We start from the raw sequence: 22,133 nt of genomic DNA, 5'->3' as shown, positions 1-22,133 counted from the left end.
GTACTCCGGGGAGGAGTTCCTTGGTGGCTGGAGGGAAAAAATAAATAAGTCTAAAAAAAAAATTTAAAAAATCTACTACTGCCTGCCAAGGGCAAGAATGATCCCTCCCTGCTCTCCTGTTTCTGTCCACACCTTGGGAGCTGTTGTGCCAGCACAGGACCTGCCAGGGGCAAGGTGCCATAGGGTGACAGTGCAGATCCAAGCCTGGCAGCAGTTCACTCTTCAGCACACAGAGGCTGAAGGTGGCAACCTGCCCCTGTGGGAAGGGACATTCCCTATCCTGAGGGAAACAGATACCAAGAAGAGCTACACAGCTCACTTGTAATCGCTGCAACCATCCAAGAGAGGAGTCATTCCTTCATCCAGCAGGTCAGGGAGCTTCATAAGGGACTCTACAGCCCATCACAGCCCTTTCTTACAGAGAACCACTCTCAGAGCCTCAGGGGAACCCTCCTTCCAGGGGAAGGCTTTGTGCTGGTTGAAATTGCCACTGCAGCTCAGGTGACAAGGCACTCCCTGGGCATTCCTGTGAAGTCACCTCACACCTGGAACTAGACCAGAGATTTTTATCAGCCTTCATCCAGAGGAGTGAGGCAGGGTTGTCAAGGACACTGGTTTGAGACATTGGACAATTGGGTGCAATTCTCCCACTCTGACAACTCCTACATGTCCTTTATCCTTACCACAGGCACAGCAGGAGGCAAAATCACCCTGCCACACAGGCTCACACAGGCCCTAAAGAGGCATCACCTTAGTTAGACATCTACTATCTCATGCAGAGATCTCACCTGGAAGGTTAGTACCTATTAACTTCCATCAGGAGATAAACAGTGCCCCAAGGACAGCAAACAAAGGATCAGTTGGAATACACAGATCAGGAGCTGTCAGGTTCTTATTACCAGTCTCTGTTTTAGCCAATGCTTTTGAAGACACAGGTAAAGAATGGACTGAGACTCCCCAGAGAACCCCATTGCAGGGGATGTGCCAGCTCCAGCCAAAACAGCACAAGAGAAAAGACATGTAAGGAACAGTTCTGACTCCTCTGTGGAAGAAAGAGTCCAAACCCCAACTCTTAAAGTATTAAAAAAAATAGTAGAATCCTCTACTTCTCCTGGGTGAACTCTGATCTGAACTCCTGGTATGGGGACAAGCCTGTCAATGGGTCCTTTACCCTGGAGAAAGCAACCTGACCCTGGCAAAGCACACACAGTCTGGGGCAGGGCTCAGAGCAGAGCCCCAGACTGCCTCACACAAAGGACCTGCTCCCCTCTCCTCCCAGGGAAAGGGGATAATGGATTGGCAGCACCTGGGGAAAGCTACCTGCTGACTCAAAAAGACAAGAACCCAACTCAGTTCAGTGTAACACAGGTTTTTATCAGTTCAGTGAGAAGCTGGGCAGAAGCCAGGCTTTCACACCATCCCACAGGCCACGTAATGAATTAGTAAAGGCTGGACTATAATCTACTGCAGAAATACACCTTCTTCCCAAGGACACAGTATTTGGATGACACAAGACCACTGCACACAGCTGACAACCGTATGTTTATTTGCAAAAGACACTGATTTTCTACATTGGAAGGCAATTCCAGTGCCTCCTTCTCTGGTAACATGGGCAGAGACCTCTCTGCAGAGCTGACCAACCCCTGCTAAGTGCCTCCCAGTTAAGCCAGTGCCTCCCAGTTAAGCCAGTGATATTCCATCCCTGCTGCTGGTGAGGCTGTGACCAAAGGGGGCAGGGCAGCCCCGACTCAGTGGTGGAACAGGCGGAGGTTGGTGTGGATCAGGGTTATCCCCAGCTCGTTGCAGGCGTCGATCACAATGTCGTCAGCAGCCGAGCCAGACGGGGCAGCGATGAACTGCACTCCACTCTGCACACAGACAGGGTGAGGGCAAGGGTTGGAGGATGGAATACCAAAATCCCCCTTGGAAGGAGCTGGCAGCCCCAGTCCTTCATCCACATCCCACTGAACAAACAAAGGCTTCTGTTGCCAAAAGCTGCCCCTCAAGGGAGCAGGAAGTTCACTGCTCAGAAGGAAGACTAAAAGGGTTCCTCTGAAAGTGACAGGCCTTGTCTTGATATTCTTAAATGGTTTTATAAACTTTAATCCTCTGTTCATCCTAAATCAGCAAACTGAGCAATGGCTGGATAATTACTGTCCACGTGAGGCCAGTAACTAGAAGGAACACTCTTCCCAGGATTTGCTACCCTAGCCAGCAGTGCAAGATGTTCCTCAGCAGTCCCCACAAAAGGGACTTGTGAGGACCTTCCTCAGCTGTCTACACAAAATGAAAAGGAAAAACCATTGCCTGGAGTCCCCCCAACACCTCAGCCCTGCCACGACTTACCCGCTTAGCCCTGTCAACGTTATCCCTGAAAGGGAAGAAGGCGTCGGAGCTGAGGGACACAGCGGACAGCTTGGCAATCCACTGCTTCTTCTCCACTTCTGTGAGCTGCTTGGGCACCTCTTCAAACAAGGCCTGCCACTTCACCAGGTCCTCATCCTGCAGGGACAAAACCCAGCTCAGCCCCAGAGCCGGGGACTCCCAGCATTCCCCTGCCAGGGACACAGGGATGAGCAATGGCATCCCCTGACACCCAGCTCAGCTGGACTTTGTGTTCCACAGCTCTGCTGCTGGGAACTTCAAACCAGGGGGTTTAAAATCCAAAGTAGGAACACTATACCACCATCAGCTCTTTTGGAACCCTTTAACTCCTTTCCTCCCCCCTCCTCACCCCAGGGCTTGAAGCATTCCTTCTCCCCCCCTTTATTCCAAGATGCTCTGTCTGGCCTGCCAGCAGCATGGTAAATGCCAGCACACACAAACAGGGTCTGGTAGATGACTTAACACATGGCAAACGGCAGCTTGGTTTATGATTCACCTTCTGAAACAGCAACTGCTCCAATTCTTGCCCCCTTAAACTGCTCAGAGAGATGATTCACAAGGTCCCTAATCCAGCCCTTGGCTTTTGCTACTTAAAAAGGACATACTGTTTTCTTGTTTCACTATTGCCTGTAAGGGGGAGGGAGGTCAGAGGGATTCTGAGAATCCAAAATGCCACACAAGCAAACAGCTCCATGTGAGAAGGTGCCACTGACAGAGCAGGGAGGGTTGGAACATCAACTGAAGATTTAACCCATCCTCACTGCTGGGAAGAGCCATCTTCTATTAGGACACTCAGGCCAGGTTAAAGTCCTGCATAAAGCCTTTGTTTGGCAGAGGCTGGAGCTGCAGGGAAGGCTCCCAGCCGGCCCTCACCTCTCCGATGGTGCCGGTGACGTACTGGTCGATGGCGTTGGAGATCTCGGCTCTCTTCACTCCCGCCTTGAACTTCATGGAGAGCACGCGCGGGTGGTGCCGCAGCCACCAGTTGTTGGCCTTGTCACCGGCCAGGCGAGTGCAGTGGATCCGGGACTGCTGCCCGGCCCCGATCCCGATGACCTGCACACAGGGAAGCAAAGCACAACCTCACCTTGCTGAACAGACACCAGTCAGAGCTGCATTCCAGCCAAGCCATTAGGAAACACATCCCACAAATCAGCAGCTCCTCGCCAAAGGGGAGAAAGAGTGTAGGTAATTAGTGAGGAAAACTTGGGAAATACCTGCATCCCTGATCCTGTAAACTGGTTACAGGGCCAGCTCCCTGCACTGCTGACTTCCAGAGCTCTGCTGAGCTGACAGTCACTCTCAAAACACCACGTTCTTTCACCCTTCTAAATAACACAGCCCCAGCCATCAGAGTGACAGTGTTAACCTCAGGAGAGTGAGACAATTATGGCTTTTAAGGCAAAGCAAAGTCCTGTAGGTCATAGAAACAAATGTGACTGCCAAGAGCTGGAAAAGGGCACTTCAGTCAGAGCACTAATGTGTGAGCCCAGGTCGCCCATACACCACCACCCCTCCTGGTGAGCCAGGCAAGCACAGCTCAAACAGGTCAGCTGAGAGAGAGGGGGCAATTTGTCAAGGCTGGTAAGAAAGCAAATCCATTGCTCACTCAGGAAGGCTGGTCAGCGGCACCATTACATCCCAGGAATTGTCAGGGCCCGGGGGCTACCACACATTTCCCACACTGCCACCTGCCAGGGTCCAGGAGTGCTAAAATAGCTGCTGCCAACCTTATCTAATAGCACTTGTGCTTGATATCAAACAGACCTAGTGCTTCAGGAAGCAAAATCCACACAGTGGTTTTTCCTCAAGTAAGCTGCTATGAAAATATGGTATTTGCTCAACTTCTGTTTGCTTTTATCAGAACACTTTCTTTGCAGTTGTCTCTCATCAGACGTGATTTTTCAGGTACAGTATAGATTAAAATATGCAGAGGCTCTTTAGTGCTCAGGTAATCAGAAAACAAGTCTCTCTTCGTTTCCTGCTCCTGTGAAGCCACAGCTGAACTGTTCACCAGACTGTTCTCATGGGGGCTGCTCCAGGGACATGGTGTTGAGGCTGCTGGTGCTGCCTCAGAGTTTCCAGCTCAGCCTGGGACAGATGGTAAAGCTGTAAGTGGAAGGCTGCCCTCAAAGGAATGTATCATTTGTCTTCCCATTCATCAAGACACAGTGACTTCACCTCTTACCAGAACCATTAAACAAGCTGCTGGACGCAGTTCCCCCAAGGAGCAAACTAAACCCTTGGGCTGCTATCAAACATAATCTGCTCAGCCATAACTGAGGTCATCAGCGTGTAACAAACCCATAGGCACGCTGGTGTTGCCATAAATACTGAACAGATGCACAGTTTCTTGTGGGTTGTGGCACCTTCCCCCCAATGAACACTCCTGATGTCCAACCTCTGCTCTCACATCCACCCAGTTAAACCCTTGAACTTCCAGGGAATCCTGCACCTCAAAGCAGCTCAATACCAGCTGCATACTGCTGTATTCCCTCTTCCATTGAGGTTTATCCTCTCTTCCTGGACACAGGAGAGGCTGGCTGTGTCACACAGCACACCATTAACTGCCACTCAGCCCTTAAGAGTGGGACTAGCAAGCCAGGCTGGGCTAAAGCAGGAATTTTTAGCTGGGGATGCAGATGGTAGAGAGTAACAGTCTGGTACCTGAGAGTAGCAGAGGCCAAAATACCACAAAACATTCCCAAGTTTCTAAAAAATGTGATGTCCTGGGCCCTTTCCCAGCCAGAATGATGCCTCATCTTCCTCTTGTCCTCATGAGCTGTGGCCTCATGCTCCTGTGATGAAACAGGGTGCTCTCCCACCTGTCAGTACCTGAGCAGATGCTCAAAAAGAGCCTTTGCCTTTCCCCTGTGAGCCACACAGAATATTTCACATTTTTTTGTGACCTAAATTTTGTCAAAAGATGCATAACTGAACTTTGGCTTGTATCCAACAGCTCCAAAATGGCAGGAACTTTGTACTTCAGTTGATCAAAGTGATATTTCCTGTGAAGTCTTCATAGGCATCCCCAAATCAGCAGAGAGATTATCTGCAACACATGGACCTCTTTTTATAACAACAGCTTAGCAGGCAAGAGAAGAAAAAAGCTGCTTCTCTGTGCCTCCCTCTGAGGAGCACTGTTGTTCCAGAAGGAAGTTCACAGTTACAGCCTGGGAAGAACATGCACTTCACTGGAAAATGATGATCCAGGGAAAGAAAAATCCTTTTTTTTGTAGAAAAATATGGACATAGAACATAGAATAGTTTGGGTTGGAAAGAACCTTAAAGCTCATCTCATTCCACACCCCTGCCATGGGCAGGGACACCTTCCACTAGACCAGATTGCTCCAAGTCCCATCCAACCTGGCCTGGGACACTTCCAGGGATGGGGCAGCCACAGCTTCTCAGGGCAACCTGTGCCAGGGCCCCACCACCCTCACAGGGAAGGATTTCTTCCCAATACCCCATCTAACCCTGCCCTCTGTCAGCTTAAAGCCATTGTTGAAACCACAGGCTTTGGTGGAACAGTGCTGGGGAAGATTCTTCAACCCAGCCTGGAATTTCTGATCTAGAGAAGAGAAATCAGCAGGTTGAGCTTCTGCTTAATGCAAACTATAGACTTGTACCTCAATCTCCCTTCACACTGGCCTGTACCTGTTCTCTGCCTTTTCCACTTCATGTGGAGTGAAAAATCCTTCTTCCTACACCTCTTCCTCTCCCTACCTCAAATGTTGCCCTTCCCCCATACAAAAAAAAAACACAGCTGAAACCTCAAAACCCTCCACAAAGCAATCTTTCCCCCTGTTTTCTACACAAAAATTAATTATGTTTCTTTCAGAGTTTCATCTCCTGGGAATCCCAAAGTGCTTAAGCAGAGCCTATTAAGTGTGAGCAGTGAAAGGAGACAGCAATACAGGGTCAGCAGAAAAAAAATAAATCACTTAATAGAAAAAAAATCTTGGGTGAAAATTGAGAACTACTTCAAAACACTTTGGTTCGTAAGAGAGTCAAACATAGTCCATAGCTGGATGCTGTGCAACATGAGATGGATAATGCCCAAAGGATCCTTGCAAAATGATCCACATTGGCTTAGGTTTGCTCAGATTTAGCCTGGATAATCAAAACAAAAACTCCAACTACATTTGGAAATACAAAAATCTAATGAAGGACTTGACAATTGGGAAGACAAACAAACAATGAAGTCACTGGGAAAGTGTAAGGTAAATTAACAGTTTTGTTTTATCCTACTGTGCAGAGAATAAAGAAAGAATATTTTCAAATTGCTAATTGGAAACACGATGGTATCATTAAAGCAAGTGTAAATCAACATGTTACAGGCTGAAAGTCAGAGAGAACAAGTGGAAGTGTTTATTGCAATTAGTGGCAGCTGCCTTCCTGCAAATTAAGTGACACTCAGGTCCAGAAATGCTTCCTCCCACTCCACACTTCCCTAGCACTCACCAACACAACTGCCTTGCTGGAGTGGCTGATCCACTCATGAACCCAACAAAGTCAAGCTGCCAAAAACATTCTGGATGTCTCACACACAAGAGTTTTGCTGGGAACAGGGATGCTGTGAGGCTGAAATAACCCCTGGAAAACCAAAAGCAATGGAACTGAAAGCAAGATGGACTTGCCCAGGTTTGGCTCCTGTAATCCAAACCAGGTCAAATCCTGGAAAAGTGTTTAATCTGGAAGCTGCCTTCCATACCTGGGCTGTAATGAGCTTCTTAAGGAAGATGTTGAGCTTTGATTTCAGTCTCCCAGTGCTGAAATCACCACCTCCCTGAGCAGGTAACAGCTGCTGCCCTTTACTATTAACAAAGTCACTCATATTTTAGCTCAAGATTCTGACCTTGGCCTTCCCCATCACATACACAACAAACCAAGACAACCCACATTTGTATTTGATTAAAATCTACACCTGCAAATATGCAAAACACACCGAAGCCCTGCTTGCCCACACTGCTTCCCACCCCTCCATCCTGCCCCCTCCCTTCCCCATGGAACAGGCATTACCACACACATTTCAGACACATCTGCAGCACCACATTAAGCCCAGACTTGCAAAAGCACTGGGGAAATCGCTGGAATGAGGGAAAAGAAGCAGAGTAACACCTTTGTTCTGGGGCTGGGAGATCCAACACTCCTGAGTGCAGAGAACCATTTCAAAGCAAAAAAACCCCTAAAGCTGAATAGCAGACAAATGCCAGATCTCCAGAGACTTATTCTGAAGAACTACACAGCACACAATCCCAGGAAGTTCTGTGAGAGAGCCCTGCAATGTTTCCAGGCTGTACCAACAGCCTGGCAAATGCAGATGAGCACCAATGCAACAAGGAGAGCACTGCAGCCCATTCTCAGTTTCTGTCTGCAGGGTTCACTCTGATCCACTTTGCTGACTTATGATGTACTAAAGCTCAAGATCAAAACCATTCTTTGTTTTTTTCTTCTGTATTTTTGTTAATTAATCCAGGCCTATGGAAAAATTAACCTGGAGAGCAGACAACCAGCTAACCGGCAGCATTAGGAGAATGAGCTGCTCGGCAAAAATACAATCTTCAGTATATTTACAACAACTTTCAAATAAGTGATTTAGGCTGAACACCTAGTGATGATGTGGAAAGGAAGGATTTTTTTAAAATTCAAGATACAAACTGAAAGAAGGGAAATTTAGCTTAGGTATTAGGAAGAAATTCTTCCCTCTGAAGGTGGGGAGGCCCTGGCACAGGTTGCCCAGAGAAGCTGTAGCTGCCCCATCCCTGGAAGTGTCCAAGGGCAGGTTGGACAGGGCTTGGAGTAACCTGGTCCAGTGGAAAGTGTCACTGCCTATCAGCAGGGGGTTGCTAATGGTTTTTAAGGTCCCTTCCAACCCAAACTATTCCATGATTCATTATCTGAATTACACATTTGATAATGCCCCTATAAACTCCAGCATTTATCATAACCTTTAAAAAAAATTCTGGGAGGACAGAAGATTTTAAATGCCCCAAAGGGACAAAAGACCCCAAACATATCCCATCTTTCTTAAGTAAAAAATGAAACTAAAAGTAAGAAGCATTTGGACAGACAGAATCCAGCTGTTGAAACTACTGTAATTTCCTAAGGCTCTACATCAACTACAACATATGTACACGCCCTCAGATGTGAACAGAGCAGCCAAAGAAATGACTCAAGGCCAGAGCTGTAGAAGCAGGTAAGAGCTTTTCCAACCCCATCACTGACAGAGCCAGCCCTGCCATTACCATGAAAAGATGACGCCACGGTTTTGAAGCAGCCTCTTAAGAAACAAATGCTTTGCTGCTGTTCTGTCTGGGGCAGCTCCTCTGTGCCTGTTCAGCCTCCTGTGTGCTGGGGGATTTTCCCAGCCTGCCCTGAGCTGCAGGTGGGAGCTGCTGGCTCGGTTACCTGCCCGTCCTTGGCGTAGCACACGGAGTTGGACTGGGTGTACTTGACGGCGATGCTGGCCACGATCAGGTCTCGGATGGCGGCCTCGGGCAGCTGCAACACAACACCACTGTCAGCACCATCCTGACGGCCAGCAGCAGCCAGCTGCTGAACCCCCAAGCCTCCACAACTTCTGAACCAGAGGGAGGGAAACAAGGTAGCTAAAAATATCAATTACCAGCAAATTTGGTTTAGATTAAAAACCATAAATGGTTGGTTTGGCAGCTGATCTCAGCTCTCAGGGGTAAGACTCAATCTCACTGGGTCAGGAGGGCTCGACCACTGGCCCTAAGCCTGCAAAGTCCTCTGTCCTTACTCACTCTCATCAGATGTGCTCATAGGCAAAGAGCAGGACCACAGCAATTAGAATTGCTCCCAAAATCTGCATTAAGTATGATTTTTAAGTTCCATTCCTAATTTATTAAAATGACTTTTATTACCTCAATGTCTGAACTTGCTTCTGAGCCCATGACTAATCATGTGCTCATTAACATCTGTTTTTCTAATGAGAGCGAGATCAGAGACAAAGAAACAACTGAAAACTTTCTGATGATGTTGAACTCTCAGTGATGAGCAACATCAGCCAGGCCAGACTTTATACAACACAGAAAGGTGATATAAACAGTGAGTCAGAAAGAGATCACGATAGATCCTTAGCACATGGCTGTCTCACCACAAGAAACTGCACACAGTAGTTTCTTAATTACAATAAATACAAACATTTTGTTAGTCTGAAATAATGGGAAAAGTCCTCTTGTTTATCCAAGGAATCAAAACAAAGGAAAACTATCCTGATTTACCCAAGTATATTTGGTCTAGAAAGTTTGCTGCATTGTTTCATAAAATCCAGTTAAACCTTATTAGAAAATTTTAAGAGCTCTTAAAATAGCAGTGATGCCTTCCTTGATGAAGCCAGCCCAGTTCCTTCTCTCTGTCTGTCTTTTGGCTCATTTATGTCCCGACACTTACAGTTTTATTCTTTGTGACAATGTTCTTGAACAGTGACCGGTCGATGACTGCGTTGTTCCTCTTCTGCATGAGGTTCAGCCCATACAGGGTCCGAACCTCCAGGTCATCTGGCTCATAGTGGGGATCCATCTAAAAGCCAAAAACAGGCCAGTAAAACACTTCACACCAAAATCTACAAAGTCTTCCAGTTTCCAGAGAAAGCAGAAAAACACACACAAAGAGTCTTCCAGAGGAAGGGGGAAGTATTTGGAGTTGCTTCACACATTCCTCAAGGTACAACTCCCAGTCCTCTGTGACATTCAAGGAAACAGTGAATGTGATCATTTCCAGAGCTGCACTGTTGGGGCACATCTCCACACAAGTCAGAAGCACAACCAATGCAGGGATCAGGTTAACTGGAACTGTTAAACTGCACTCAGGTCTACCCAAGCATGGGCTTATTCAGAATTTTGGTATCCCCAGTTGAGGTTACTGAGACAGGAAACAAACCAGACTAAGGTGACCAGCTCTAAAATAGGAGCTTTATGTGGTTTCCCTAATCCATTTAAATTTTTCAGATCAACTTTCCTCAGCATTCCTCTGCACACAGGCCCCGAAGATACAGACTTTAACAACACAACCTCATCCTTGCAAAGTTAATTGAATTCCAGGAGGTAATCAGCTGCCAACACTGCCTGCAATTTCATTCCTTCTTGCCTAAAGCTCCTGAGCCACCTTCTACAGCTCCCTGGGCAGCAACACTACAATTGCAACTTCAGCTAAGCCTTAGATTTTCTTTTTGTGATGTTACAGTGAAGTTCTCTGTTCTCATCCCAGTTCCAAACTCTGTGGTGCCATCCTCATCCCTGACTGTACTAAAGACTGCTCTGAAAATACCAATGCCCACACAAGGCTCCTCCCAGGGGTTTAATACACCTGCTTCTCACTGCCAAGACTCACAACATCACTCAGGCACTATATTTTAGACACAAAGAATTCAGGGAGGAAACAAAGTCAGTAAAAGTGAGAGGAAAGCCAGCAAAGAGTGGAAAGAGCACAGAAATGCTGTTTCTTCAAGGTACTCTTGCTAGTTCATAGATTTATTGGCTTTAAATCCACTGTAGGGGGACCTGAATCAGTCCCCCAGTGACTTGGACACCAACATCTGTGAGAAGCAGGTATGGAAAGAGCAGCAGAGGGTTAGAGAGGACCAGGAGCACAAACCTGGAGGACACAGTAAGCGCCATTCTTCTTTTTTGAAAGGATTTTGAGAGCTTCTTCCTCATAGCCAGGGGCCACCACACCATCAGACACCTGCAACACACAGATTTCAGCTTCCACGTGACAAAAATGAAAGGGGGCTCAGACTGAAAGCTCTGCCTGCCATTTCACAGTGTGCAGTGAAGACCTCTTGGAGTCTGTCTGTACCCAACAATACCAAAAGCACTATTACAATATTGTTTTCAGTCCTGGAAACAAAAAATTGCAGAGCACTATAAGCTCTTGGCAGGAGTTAGTAAAAAATACCCCACATAACTTTAAGCAGAATGGAAGTAATATCGCTCTCCAGGGGGAAACAGCTCAACCATGACATCCCCACTTTTCAACCCTAACAGTAAATACGGCTTAAAACCCAAAAAATCCTCATTTCAACAGTGATACTCCTGATGAGACAAAAATACTGACAAAAGAACTGTTAACAGCATTGAAACAGAGATGTTTACATTCATCAGTGCCATAAAGCCATATAGAAATTCCACATTTCTGTCTTACAATGTAGGTGAGGTTTCTTTGTTTATAAGTGCCAAATGTTATCCTCACACAGCAGTCAAATACTCTTTCACCTGTCTGACGAGAACCACAGAATGGTTTGTGTTGGAAGGGACCTTAAAGCTCATCTCATTTCACCTCCTTGCCATGGGCAGGGACACCTTCCACTAGACCAGGTTGTTCCAAGCCCCATCCAACCTGGCTTTGAACACTTCCATGACGTGTGCAATGCAGTCAGCTATGGAATTAACACTGGATCCAGAAAAGTCATGGCCTTGGCAGTTGGACTCAATGATCTCAGAGGTCTTTTCCAACCTAAATGATTCTGTGACTCCAAGTATAAAGTGCAGCCTGGAAAGTGGCTGAGCCCACATATAGGCAGGTGGTAACCCATATCCACATTCCAAGCTTGGGCAAGAGGCTGCCCCTCAGCATTCCAGACCTCTATTGCTCCCATTACAGCTGTTCAACCAGACACTTGTGACAGCATAATCAGGGGTCATTTCCAGAGGCCTGCTCAGAGGTCTGCAATCATCTCTTGGAAAGCAGCATTGCAAACACTGCTATTTCCCAGGCTCTAGCACACAGCCAGGTTTTAACTGGGAGAAATGCATCAGAAGATTGGTGTCAATTCTGCACTCCAGATCAGAGAATTACCCAAATGGACCAATAAAACTCCTCAGTAAAACGGGTCAAATTCACACAAAAAGGCTGTTGCAAACCAATGACTCCATCCAGTGTGATTCTCCTTTTTACCCTGGAATGATGTGCTGGCTTAACTAACCTCTCTGGAAATAATCTTGGCAGTAGCCACGTCGCAGATGTCAGACAGGGCAATGAAGTCACCAAAAGACGACATCCGATCAGCACCTGAAAAATCCTGCTTTTACTAATTTATCAAACTACAGCATCACACACAGAGAAGTCTTTGCTTCTACAGCCCAGTCAGCTTCTATAAGAGCTAATAATTTAATCCAAGAGCAAAAAAAAAAAAAAAAAGAAAAAAAAAGGCCATATCTGAGCAACAAGGACAAAAAATCCTACCTCAAACAGATGGACCTTTAAATATTCCCGTTGTTCGGATATTCTTCCTTCTTCCCTGCCTCTGTCAAAGCTCTAACTCTGTAATGACTACCTCTGTGACCACAAGCAACTCAGCTGTACCCAGTGGTGACAAGAGGACAAGCAGAGGCAAGGATCACACAGGAAGATTTTAGATGAGAGAAAGCTGGAAAAACAGGAAAGCTTTTAGATGCCTATGCTCCACCTGGCTTTTCCTGCAAGAAACCACACCTGGAAATGCAGCTAAAAGCAATTTTTTTTTGCATTTTTTAAAAACTAAATATTCTTGATATTTAATGGCATAGCTAAGGTGAGCTCAGCTGCCATCACAGATGCCTCACTATTTAACAAGGTCAATTCTTCTATCCCTGCCATTCTAAATGTTTTTCTACCAACCATTGCAATAGCTTTCTGAGGCCAATGTTCAAAGGTGGTCTGTGAAAAATAAACTCAAGCCAATGTGCTCCTTATCAAGTTCGCTTTGTTTTCTATAATCTGTGAAGATTTTCTAGGACTGCCACGGAAAATGAGAGAAGTAGCAAAGTTCCTCAGCTAAGTAGAGGAAACTGGTTTTATTTCCTTTTTCAGCTTTTTTTTTTGGTGAGCTCTGCAGTACACAAGCATTAAAAAACCAACCAAATACCATATACAGAAACATTTCTACTCAAGTTAAGTATTTCTTAGTACTCCTAGGCTGTGTGCTATCAGCCCAGGCATTTATCCCTATCCTATAGCCAAACCCCCACAGATTTATATATGACTGTATGTAATTTTTTAATTTAAATGTGTATAATCTCTACAGGTCTTCTATATACATCAAGGAACAGAACCCAAAATGGTTTTAGCCCTTTGAAACAGCACAGAAGATCTGCTCCCTTGGAGAGCGATTTCTGACAGGCAGTCAGGCAGATCCTTATGGAGAAAAGGCCCACAGAGGAGGAGCATGGAGCAAGGGGAAGAGCCTGGGAAGTGCTGAGAGTGGAGCTCAGCCCTCTGGACACGCTGGTTTCCTGAGGTTCTCCAGACCCTCACCTCTGCTCCGGGCGTAGGCAGAGGCCATGGGCGTCAGGCTCTTGTGGAAGTCGTGCACCATGCACACTTGCGCCTCCTCCTCGCTGAGCGGAACTCCAACAGCAGCACCTAGTGGGAAACACGAGCCAGGGCACTCAAACCCTGTCCCTGGGATCTCCCCACACTGCCAGGGTGAGGGACACACACCCCACTGGCAGGGCCTGCCAAAAGCTGGAGTGTGTCCAAGGAGGAGTCACCCTACCTGCGGGACTGACGTGTTTGAAGGAGGCGGCCGCTGGAATGCCCAGAGCCTGCTTGAGCTCTTTCACCAGCTGCCAGGCATTGAGGGCATCGCAGAGGTTGATGAACCCTGGAGAGCCATTCACCACTGCAAACACAGCACACAGACACGTTAAAGTGGGCAGAGCCCTCTCCCCAGAGCCTGGAGAGTGAGCACAAAAGATTTCTCCCACCGAGAGCTGAAAGCACTACAAGTCATTCTTGTACAATGACCCAGGCTCCTCAGCAACTGGTTAAGTGCCCAGCAATCCACAGCAAGAGTAAAGGCCTTTTAAAAGTCTGCTCTCAAAACCTTTTACTCTGGCCCTGAAAGAACAACTGCTTGTTCTGATATGGCAGCACTGTGAGCATTTCAGGAGAGTGGGGGAAAGATTATTTTAACAATAATCCCCATCCAGGGCAAGTGAACACAGTGCTGTTCTGTTGCCATTCTGGAAGGAAGACTTGCAAGCAAATCAATCTCCAGTGCAGGAATGGAAAAGCTTCCTAAGAGGTCCAAGAGTTGAAACTGGGAAATGCTGCAATACAAAGCTTCACTGTTTATTCAACAGGACAATGCCTACACACATTGGAAGCAGTCTCAAGAACAAGAGTAATGAGACCTTCTCTCCAAAACAGGGGTTTCCCTCGCTGCAACAATGCTGAGTGGCACACCCCATAAAATGGTAGAGACATACCAGACCTGTCCCAAACTTGCAAGTGAGACTAGTACCCCTTCCCTCTGCCACCATCAGTAGAAGCAGCAGTCTACAAAACTAAGGTAATAAAGCACTGCTCAAAACCATCAAAGAAATTAAAAAAAAAAAAAAAGAACAAAACCAATTCAGACCTAGAGAAGAACAGCTTGGTTTCTAGACAGATTAAATGGCGACACAAAAAGATGGGGAACATACTAAACAAGGCAAAGGCAAGTAGAAAAGCATCTTCAAAGGATGATGAGGTTTCCCTTTGCAAAATCTGGATCTAATGTCAAGCAAAAAGTACACTATATGAATCTGTTTAAGTATCTTGGACACACAGTCCTACAGCAACAGAGAACATGGACCAACAGTAAGTCTGGTGAGGATCAGCAGACAAACTTTTCTGTCTCACACAGCTCAACCCTGCCACGGTAGTGCCACTCAGTAACAAGGCAGTTGTGAAGGCACTGCAGGCCATCCCTTGGACTAAGGCACAAGATGGTCTTTTAGTCTGAAAGTGTCCAACCACTTCCATTCCCAGCTGTCCCACAGCTCCCTTTTGGCCAGCACGGCCGAGCTCACCTGTCAGGGGAAGTTTGGCTCTCGTGGTGTAGAGCTGGGCAGGACTCTGGTGAGGGTTCATGCCGTACCTCAGGGGCAGCTGGGACACCCCCTTGCTATATTCCTTCCTAAAGTAGTCAGAGATGGCTGCATCGTACTGGGCAGTGTGGGTGAAAGCCTGGGGACACAAGAGGGGACACCTGTCAACTCACAAACATCAGCTTACAAAGGATTTGGTGTTTGAAGAGGTGAGGAATGAAAGGCAAATGAGTCAGGCCCAGCCCTTCACTGGAAGCAAACTCAACCAACCTTCAGTGCCAGGAGCCTTCTGGTCTCCATAGCAGTGTCTTTGTCCCCTGATGCTGCCATCTCTTTGGCTACTGCAGAGTAGTCTGCAGGGTCACACACGACTGTCACCCGGGCGTGGTTCTTGGCAGCCGCCCGCAGCAGGGCAACTCCTCCTGCAAGACAAGGGCATGGGCGTGAAGCACTTCCCTCCTGGACGTGGCACAGGAGCCACAGCTGAGGCCAAGAAGGGACATGCACCAATCCATCATCTGTGCCGGACAAACGTGCCCCCTCCCTCCAGCACAGGGCAGGGTGAGGGTGCTCTTCAGAATGCACAAGGCTGGTGAGTTTGACTCAATCCACTGGGGAAGGTGCACATTGACTGGCCTTTGCAGACCCAGGCAGAGCTGCAGTGGTGGGGAAAGAGGTCATGGGCCAGGATGAGCAACTGGTGCAAGAATGTCCTCAAGCAGCACAGCCACATCCCAGAGATGACTGTAGCCACATCCCAGAGATGGCTGTAGCCACATCCCAGAGATGGCTGTAGCCACATCCCAGAGATGGCTGTAGCCACATCCCAGAGATGACTGTAGCCACACGTGGCTTAAGCACCATGCTCTGCAACACCAGGGTGGGCAGTGGTCTAGAGAAAGATTTATTTCTACCCTGCCAAGCAACCAACTTTCCCAAACCTCTCTGCAAATAATACTGAATTTTGCCCAGGTCCTCTGTGTGAGATAAAATGCCACAGTTACCCCTCAAGTCTGACTCTGCACAGCTGTTGCAACACTTTAAATCACACAAGATAGTAGGCTGTTGCAAAGGAAAAGGAGAGGCTGCCACTGCTTCATGCAGAGCAAGCATTACTCCATAAAACATTTAATAGAGAGCTCTGCTGGGCATCATTTGGACTAAACTACTGCAGGAAAATTCAATCCCAATCCAACTGCATGGCACAAAACCGTGCCTGTACTGTTCACAACATGCCAAGAAGAGATGCTGCAGTGAAGAGCAAGCCTCTTGGGGTTAATAACTAGGAAGAGACAATCTGCTAATACATGTGTCCATGCTTCCAAAGTCAGGTCCTAAGTACTCTCCCACACACGCAAACCAGTCCCTTTCCTTGCAACAGCTTCCTGCAGTGAAGTTCTCAGCCATCCCCAGAGCACTTTCAGTTGTTCAGCCTTTTCTCTCCAAAGCTCATGTTTTTTTAAGTTTTTATTACGCTGCCAGAGGCAGCAAAAGAGGTTTAGTCTGCTCCCTGTGTTTCAGTAGGAAGCATGCTCTCCCTGGCCTTTCCAGCACAGCCTTCTGCAGTACCTCAGGCCCTCTCTTGGGCAGTGCACGACTTGCCCCCCATGCAGTGTGCCTTCCCAGCCTGTTACTTGCCACTTTAATTGCAGATCTGCTTACCCAACTATGCCTTCAGTCTGCTCCTTGCAGCTCCTGAGCTCTCAAGCAGACTTCCTTTGTGGGTGTGCAAGGCCACCAAACAAAAAGGAAAAGAACTGAGACCACTCAGAGATCAGAAGCATCAAGTCTGTCTGGAAGACAGATCTGCTCTTCCTTTAACTTACCAATATCAATCTTTTCCACCGCGTCTTGAACAGTTACACCGGGAGAAGAAACGGTCTTCACAAAGGGGTAGAGGTTACACACCACAACTCTGAGAATTGAGGGGGAAAACAGTTATTCAGCAAGAAATAAAAATGCCAAATTAAGCTTGGCAAGCACACGATACAAACGGTGTTTTCATGGTCTTGTTTCTCAGGGACCAACTAAAATCCTGTGGCCAAGGCTTCTTTCTCCAAAACACTTAAGACCTGGTCGTGCTCAGCCAAAGACCAAGTGATGGTACAGTGTATTCTGACATTTAACTGAGTTCTGTGTATCAAACAGTGCTAGAACCACAATTTACAAAAGACAGTTTAAAGGAAGAGATTCTTTGAATATGTGGGCCTGTATTTAAACATTCAGTGATGTTGGTGCACAACCTGAGCCATCTCAAAGGACTTCAAAGTGGGTTCTCAGCAGTACTGAAAACAGGCACCCAGTAAGCACCCAGAGCAAGGGCCATCGCAAACAAAGTACAATCAATCCAATTTTCCACAACTTTTCCAAGAGCAGAAAACGACCTACATATCACCTTCTGGACTTTTAAAATACCAACAACATATTAAACCTGAGCATGCCACCCAGATCCCACAAAGCCTCTGTAGCACATGAAAGCAGGGGGGAAAATTGACTTTTCCCTCTCAAGCTAAGACTGGACCTTATTGGAATTAGTTTTTTCATCTGATGTGAAAGAAGATCTGTATTCCAGCAAGCATGAAGTAATAACTTGCCCTGTCCCATTCTACCAGTGCCACATGAACTGTAGCGAAAGAAGGGATTTGTTCTGACCTTCACAAATAAGATTTTTAATCCAAGCGAATTAATTTACTCTCTTGATCTGAATACATGAAGGTATTGAACTCCAACTTGTGCCCAGTACTGGCAGTGAATTGCTGTGATGAGTACCCTTGTGTTCAACTTCTAATAATCCTTTGTTCCCACTCAGTGTGAACTCCAGCAGAAGGGATGATCAGCTTCCAGTATGGCTTTCAGAACCCCCGACGTCCCTAAATTTCCTGCAATGTCTTTTATTGTCTCTTCTGTTTCTGACACCCCTTTCCCCTCAATCCATTCATGCTCCTAACCTGTTGCAAACCATCAGGAATCTGTGGACTTCAACCCAGCTAATGCTTTTATCTGTGGAAATCCAGATAATCAATATCAAGCTTTCCTACATTGACTTGGATATGCAGATTTCATGCTATGCAAAGACAGTCCTGCTGAGGATCAGCTACTTCTGCTTTTTGTAAGAGAACCTGAACCCAAATTATTACTCTGGATGCAAGTGCACTATAAGTCACTGATGTAAGGGCATGTTATTCCCCCTGCAATTCAGCAGAGCCTGCTTTAATATGCAGCTTGCTCTGAAGAGTCACCACTGCTGAGCCATCTATGAGGATTCCTGTGGTTTTAAATTTCAGGTTTTCAAATTCAGCCTGGAAATCCATCCATCAGTTTTTAAAAGTAATTTTAAAACTTAGGATGCATTCTGGCCCCACAGCCATTCTGTACCTCCCATCCTGGCTATACCTACAGTTCACTGTGTCCAGCTCAACCATTGTATCTAAACCAGGAGCTACTCACTGACATGCAGATGGTTATTCACAAGCATTGGTTAGATGTTAACATCAGTTAGTGACACATAGTCCCAAACTGCCCCGTGTCAATGAACCAGGTTCTAACAAAAACAGAAAAACAATCTTTGGTACATTAGTGCACAAACTGTTTTACTTCAGTTTCTGGCTGCAGCTCACTTGTTCCCACAATGGCTCTCAAAGTTTAAGTTTTTTGTCTCTTATCTGTGTGTTTTCTGGCTAAACAAATGCTGCGTGTTCCTGACCCACTTCTCCAGCCTATTCTTTATTTATGTGTTGAAACTCAGTAAACATTATGCAAATATCAAAGGGTATATTTACTAAGCAAGTATTTCAAAATCAGGAATTGCCATCTGATGGGACATGTGGAACTAAGCTGAGGGGAGACGAGCCAGCTTCAAAAGTACTCAACTCAACTTTGCAACACGTGTAATGTGGCGCTGCATTGACTGAATGGAACGTGTCAAAATTCCCAGAGAACCAGAAGAAAGCAAAACCTCTGTTCCCTGTGGAAGCCACAACGTAACTTTTTCCTGGTTTAGTTTTCTTTTACTACAAGTGATGAAGATGCATCTTTAGATTGCAATTTTAAATACAAAGTATCTCCTGCTATGGAAAAGGAAGGAGACTGCAGATCTGCCGGTGAGCAGATGTTACAATCCCTACTGCTCCCATTCCCTGGGGCTGCCTGGTCTCCAGGGTTGGTTTTTGATTACTGATGGTTTGCATCATGTCCCCCAACATTTACCTCACGAGGCTGAAATCCTGTTTCTTCATATCAGCATTATCCTCCGGAATATTGCGAGCCAAGATGCCTAGTTACAAAAAACAGCATATCTTCATTGAAAAAGAGCTACATCACCACCAGCTTTTTAATTCAACATCTCCTTTAAGACTGTGCTTTTCCTCAGAGACTTTCTATCATAAACTTTCTGATTGTAGCTCAGACAACACCCTCAGCCCCTACTCCTTTATTCCATTTTACAGACTCCTTGGCTGTTCCAATTCCACACTAACAGCTGTTTTTCCCATAATGATAATTCCTAGATCATTCCAACTACTGAACAGCAATTTCAAAAATGTACTTTAAAAGCACTCAGTTGCTACTCTTAAAACATTAAAACTGTCATTAAGGAGTTCATGGGAGAGAAAAAGGGCACTTGCCCTATGGCACAAGGGCAGCAAGAGAGGCTGTGCCTCTAGCTGAGCAGTGTAGGTGGGTGGCTTGGGTCTAGGAACTTGGAGAAACAGGCAGGTGACAGGCTGGCACAGTGTGAGCAACAGCACAATCCTGGGTTCGAGGCAGTCAGAGATTGTCTCCAGCCCCCAGGTATGATGGACAACAGGTTCCACTCCAGGGACCTCCAGCGTAGGAACAGGAGACAAAAGAGCAGATGGATCAACGTGCAGATGGACTAACTGTCAGAGATCTCTGCTGAAGGGGAGCCAGAGAATATCAGAGTATGCAGAAATCACCCACTAAAGACTATGCTGTCGTGTTCCTTATGCTGCATATCAGATTCATCCACAGGTTAAATTCCATGGAGCTCTCTGCCTCAACATGCCTGCAACTGACTCTGCAAAGGATGTGCTAAGGCTTTACAGAGAAGCTCTGTTACTTATAGCCCCGGGGAGAACAAGCTGTGCACAGATGCCAGCACAGCAACAAGCAAGTAATTCAGCCACCGTGCACTTCTCCACCCCATGGCTTTTCACCTCTCCTCCAGCTCCTACAGCAAATCTGTTCTCATTACTCGGTTCTTCCACACAACCCTTAGAAAAAGACATCTGTCAGCTCCTTCTTCCCACCCTCACTGCCCATTTCTCTTTTAGACTGAAAAATATAACAGCAGAAACATACCAGCATGGACTGCAGGATGAAGGGTTTTCACACGTCCACCCAGCATCTCAGGGAAGCCTGTCAGGTCCGAAACATCTCTGCTCAGGGAGAAAACAGATGGTAACAGATGTGCCATACTGACTTTATCTATAGGCTGAATGAATCAAATCAAAAGAATTGTATAAATTTCACTACAAAACCTCCCTATGCCAAAGGGGCAACAACTGCTTTTCCCATAAATGGAAATAAAGTTAATGGGTCACACTCAACTAAGCAGTACAGTTATTTCTCAAATACATACACTGGAATAACCAAGATAAGCAAATCCCAAGTCAACATAGTTTATAGAGAGAACGGAAGGCCATGCTAAGGTGATACAACACCTCAGTGCTCTTCTTCTCAGCTAAATAAGACATTAATTAAAGTTTCACCACTCCTTGTGACTGTTTAGGATGGTGAAGGAACAAAAAGGAGAAGGAAGGGGAAATGTGACCATCTTTGCTTCAGACTTCACTGACAGCACAGCCAAGCAAAGCAGTTGGAGAGACATGACCAAGTGCTGGGTAACAGCGAGGACAGGGAGCACTGGGGGTGATGTATATTCGTGCTAATGTGTCCCAGAGGCCTATCACTGCATTCACTGGAACCAAAACAGAGTCACGGTCACCTGTCCTGCCAAATAATTGACAGGTTTTTCATCACTGCACTGGAAACCATTTTTATTTGGCCAGAACGGGTTTTTAATCACGGCATGGAAGAAACCAGAATGAATTTCCCCTGCATCATTGGCCAAACCAGCATGATTGTACATGCACCTTCTCAAATGGCAGATGCACAACACCTAAGTGCTCTGTCTGGATCAGTGGACCACTGTGCTGGGAAAATTATTTGTGACAAATGAATTCCAGCAAGACCAGGAAAAGATGAGCTTGCACCTGGCTGTGAGGAGCAGCGCTAGGGTCAGATCATGAACTTCGAGATAACAGATTCTCCCACAGAAACAAAGCTGCCTCAAGGCAGACAAGGCACCACCTCCAACACAAGGCTCCTGACCCCTCTCTGTGTGCTGACCTGCACAGTAACGCTCTTCAGCCTCAGTAAACCAACTCCTGGCCAAAAAGCCTCTGCAGTTTGCTTTAGGGCACGTTTGTGTTTTTTTTTTTTCTGAAGGGAAGACCTGCTTTCAGGCCATTTTTGCTCACAGAGAAAACAATTTAAGCAAACTCAGGGCCCAAATGAGCCTTTTTGTGGAGATGTCCAGGGGAGTGTGTGTACCTGACAGGCAAGCCAGCATCTCTCAGGGACTTGGCCGTTCCTCCGGAGGCAATTAAACCCAGGCCGAGCGCGTGCAGGCTTCTCGCAAATTCCACCAGGTTGGTCTTGTCAGAGACACTGAGCAAAGCTGGCAGGTGGGAAGAGCACGGGTATTTGGGTTTTAAAAGTGGAACAGAGGGAACAACAGGATTAAGTGAGTGAAGCCTTTAAAACTTCTGTAATGTAGGGAACATCCGTGACGCGAGTTGGCTGGGGAGGGGACGGGGAGCACCAGAGCCCCACACTTCCCCTCACGGGGCAGCCGCCCCTCAGGCGGGACCCCTGAGGCGGGGGTGCGGGCGGGCGGGGGCAGCG

At 46.6% G+C, this 22,133-nt stretch overlaps 1 protein-coding gene across 1 annotated transcript; it reads right to left on the bottom strand.

The window, feature by feature from the left end:
* Positions 1 to 1,523: 1,523 nt before the first annotated feature.
* On the bottom strand, positions 1,524 to 21,982 carry ATIC (5-aminoimidazole-4-carboxamide ribonucleotide formyltransferase/IMP cyclohydrolase; the record flags this gene model as incomplete). Its single annotated transcript, XM_029959593.1, has 15 exons — positions 1,524 to 1,868; positions 2,347 to 2,502; positions 3,259 to 3,441; positions 8,797 to 8,889; positions 9,805 to 9,933; positions 11,008 to 11,097; positions 12,338 to 12,423; positions 13,648 to 13,755; positions 13,889 to 14,014; positions 15,189 to 15,345; positions 15,477 to 15,628; positions 17,033 to 17,121; positions 19,413 to 19,479; positions 20,526 to 20,602; positions 21,780 to 21,982. Coding segments are annotated over 15 exons (1,836 nt in total), but the record flags the coding sequence as incomplete, so codon positions are not given.
* Positions 21,983 to 22,133: the final 151 nt, after the last annotated feature.

The sequence above is a fragment of the Manacus vitellinus genome, unplaced genomic scaffold (genome assembly GCF_001715985.3).
Source record: "Manacus vitellinus isolate BGI_N305 unplaced genomic scaffold, ASM171598v3 scaffold_20_pilon, whole genome shotgun sequence".
In the NCBI taxonomy this organism is placed as follows: domain Eukaryota; kingdom Metazoa; phylum Chordata; class Aves; order Passeriformes; family Pipridae; genus Manacus; species Manacus vitellinus.
This window is presented reverse-complemented; position numbering and strand designations above follow the sequence as displayed.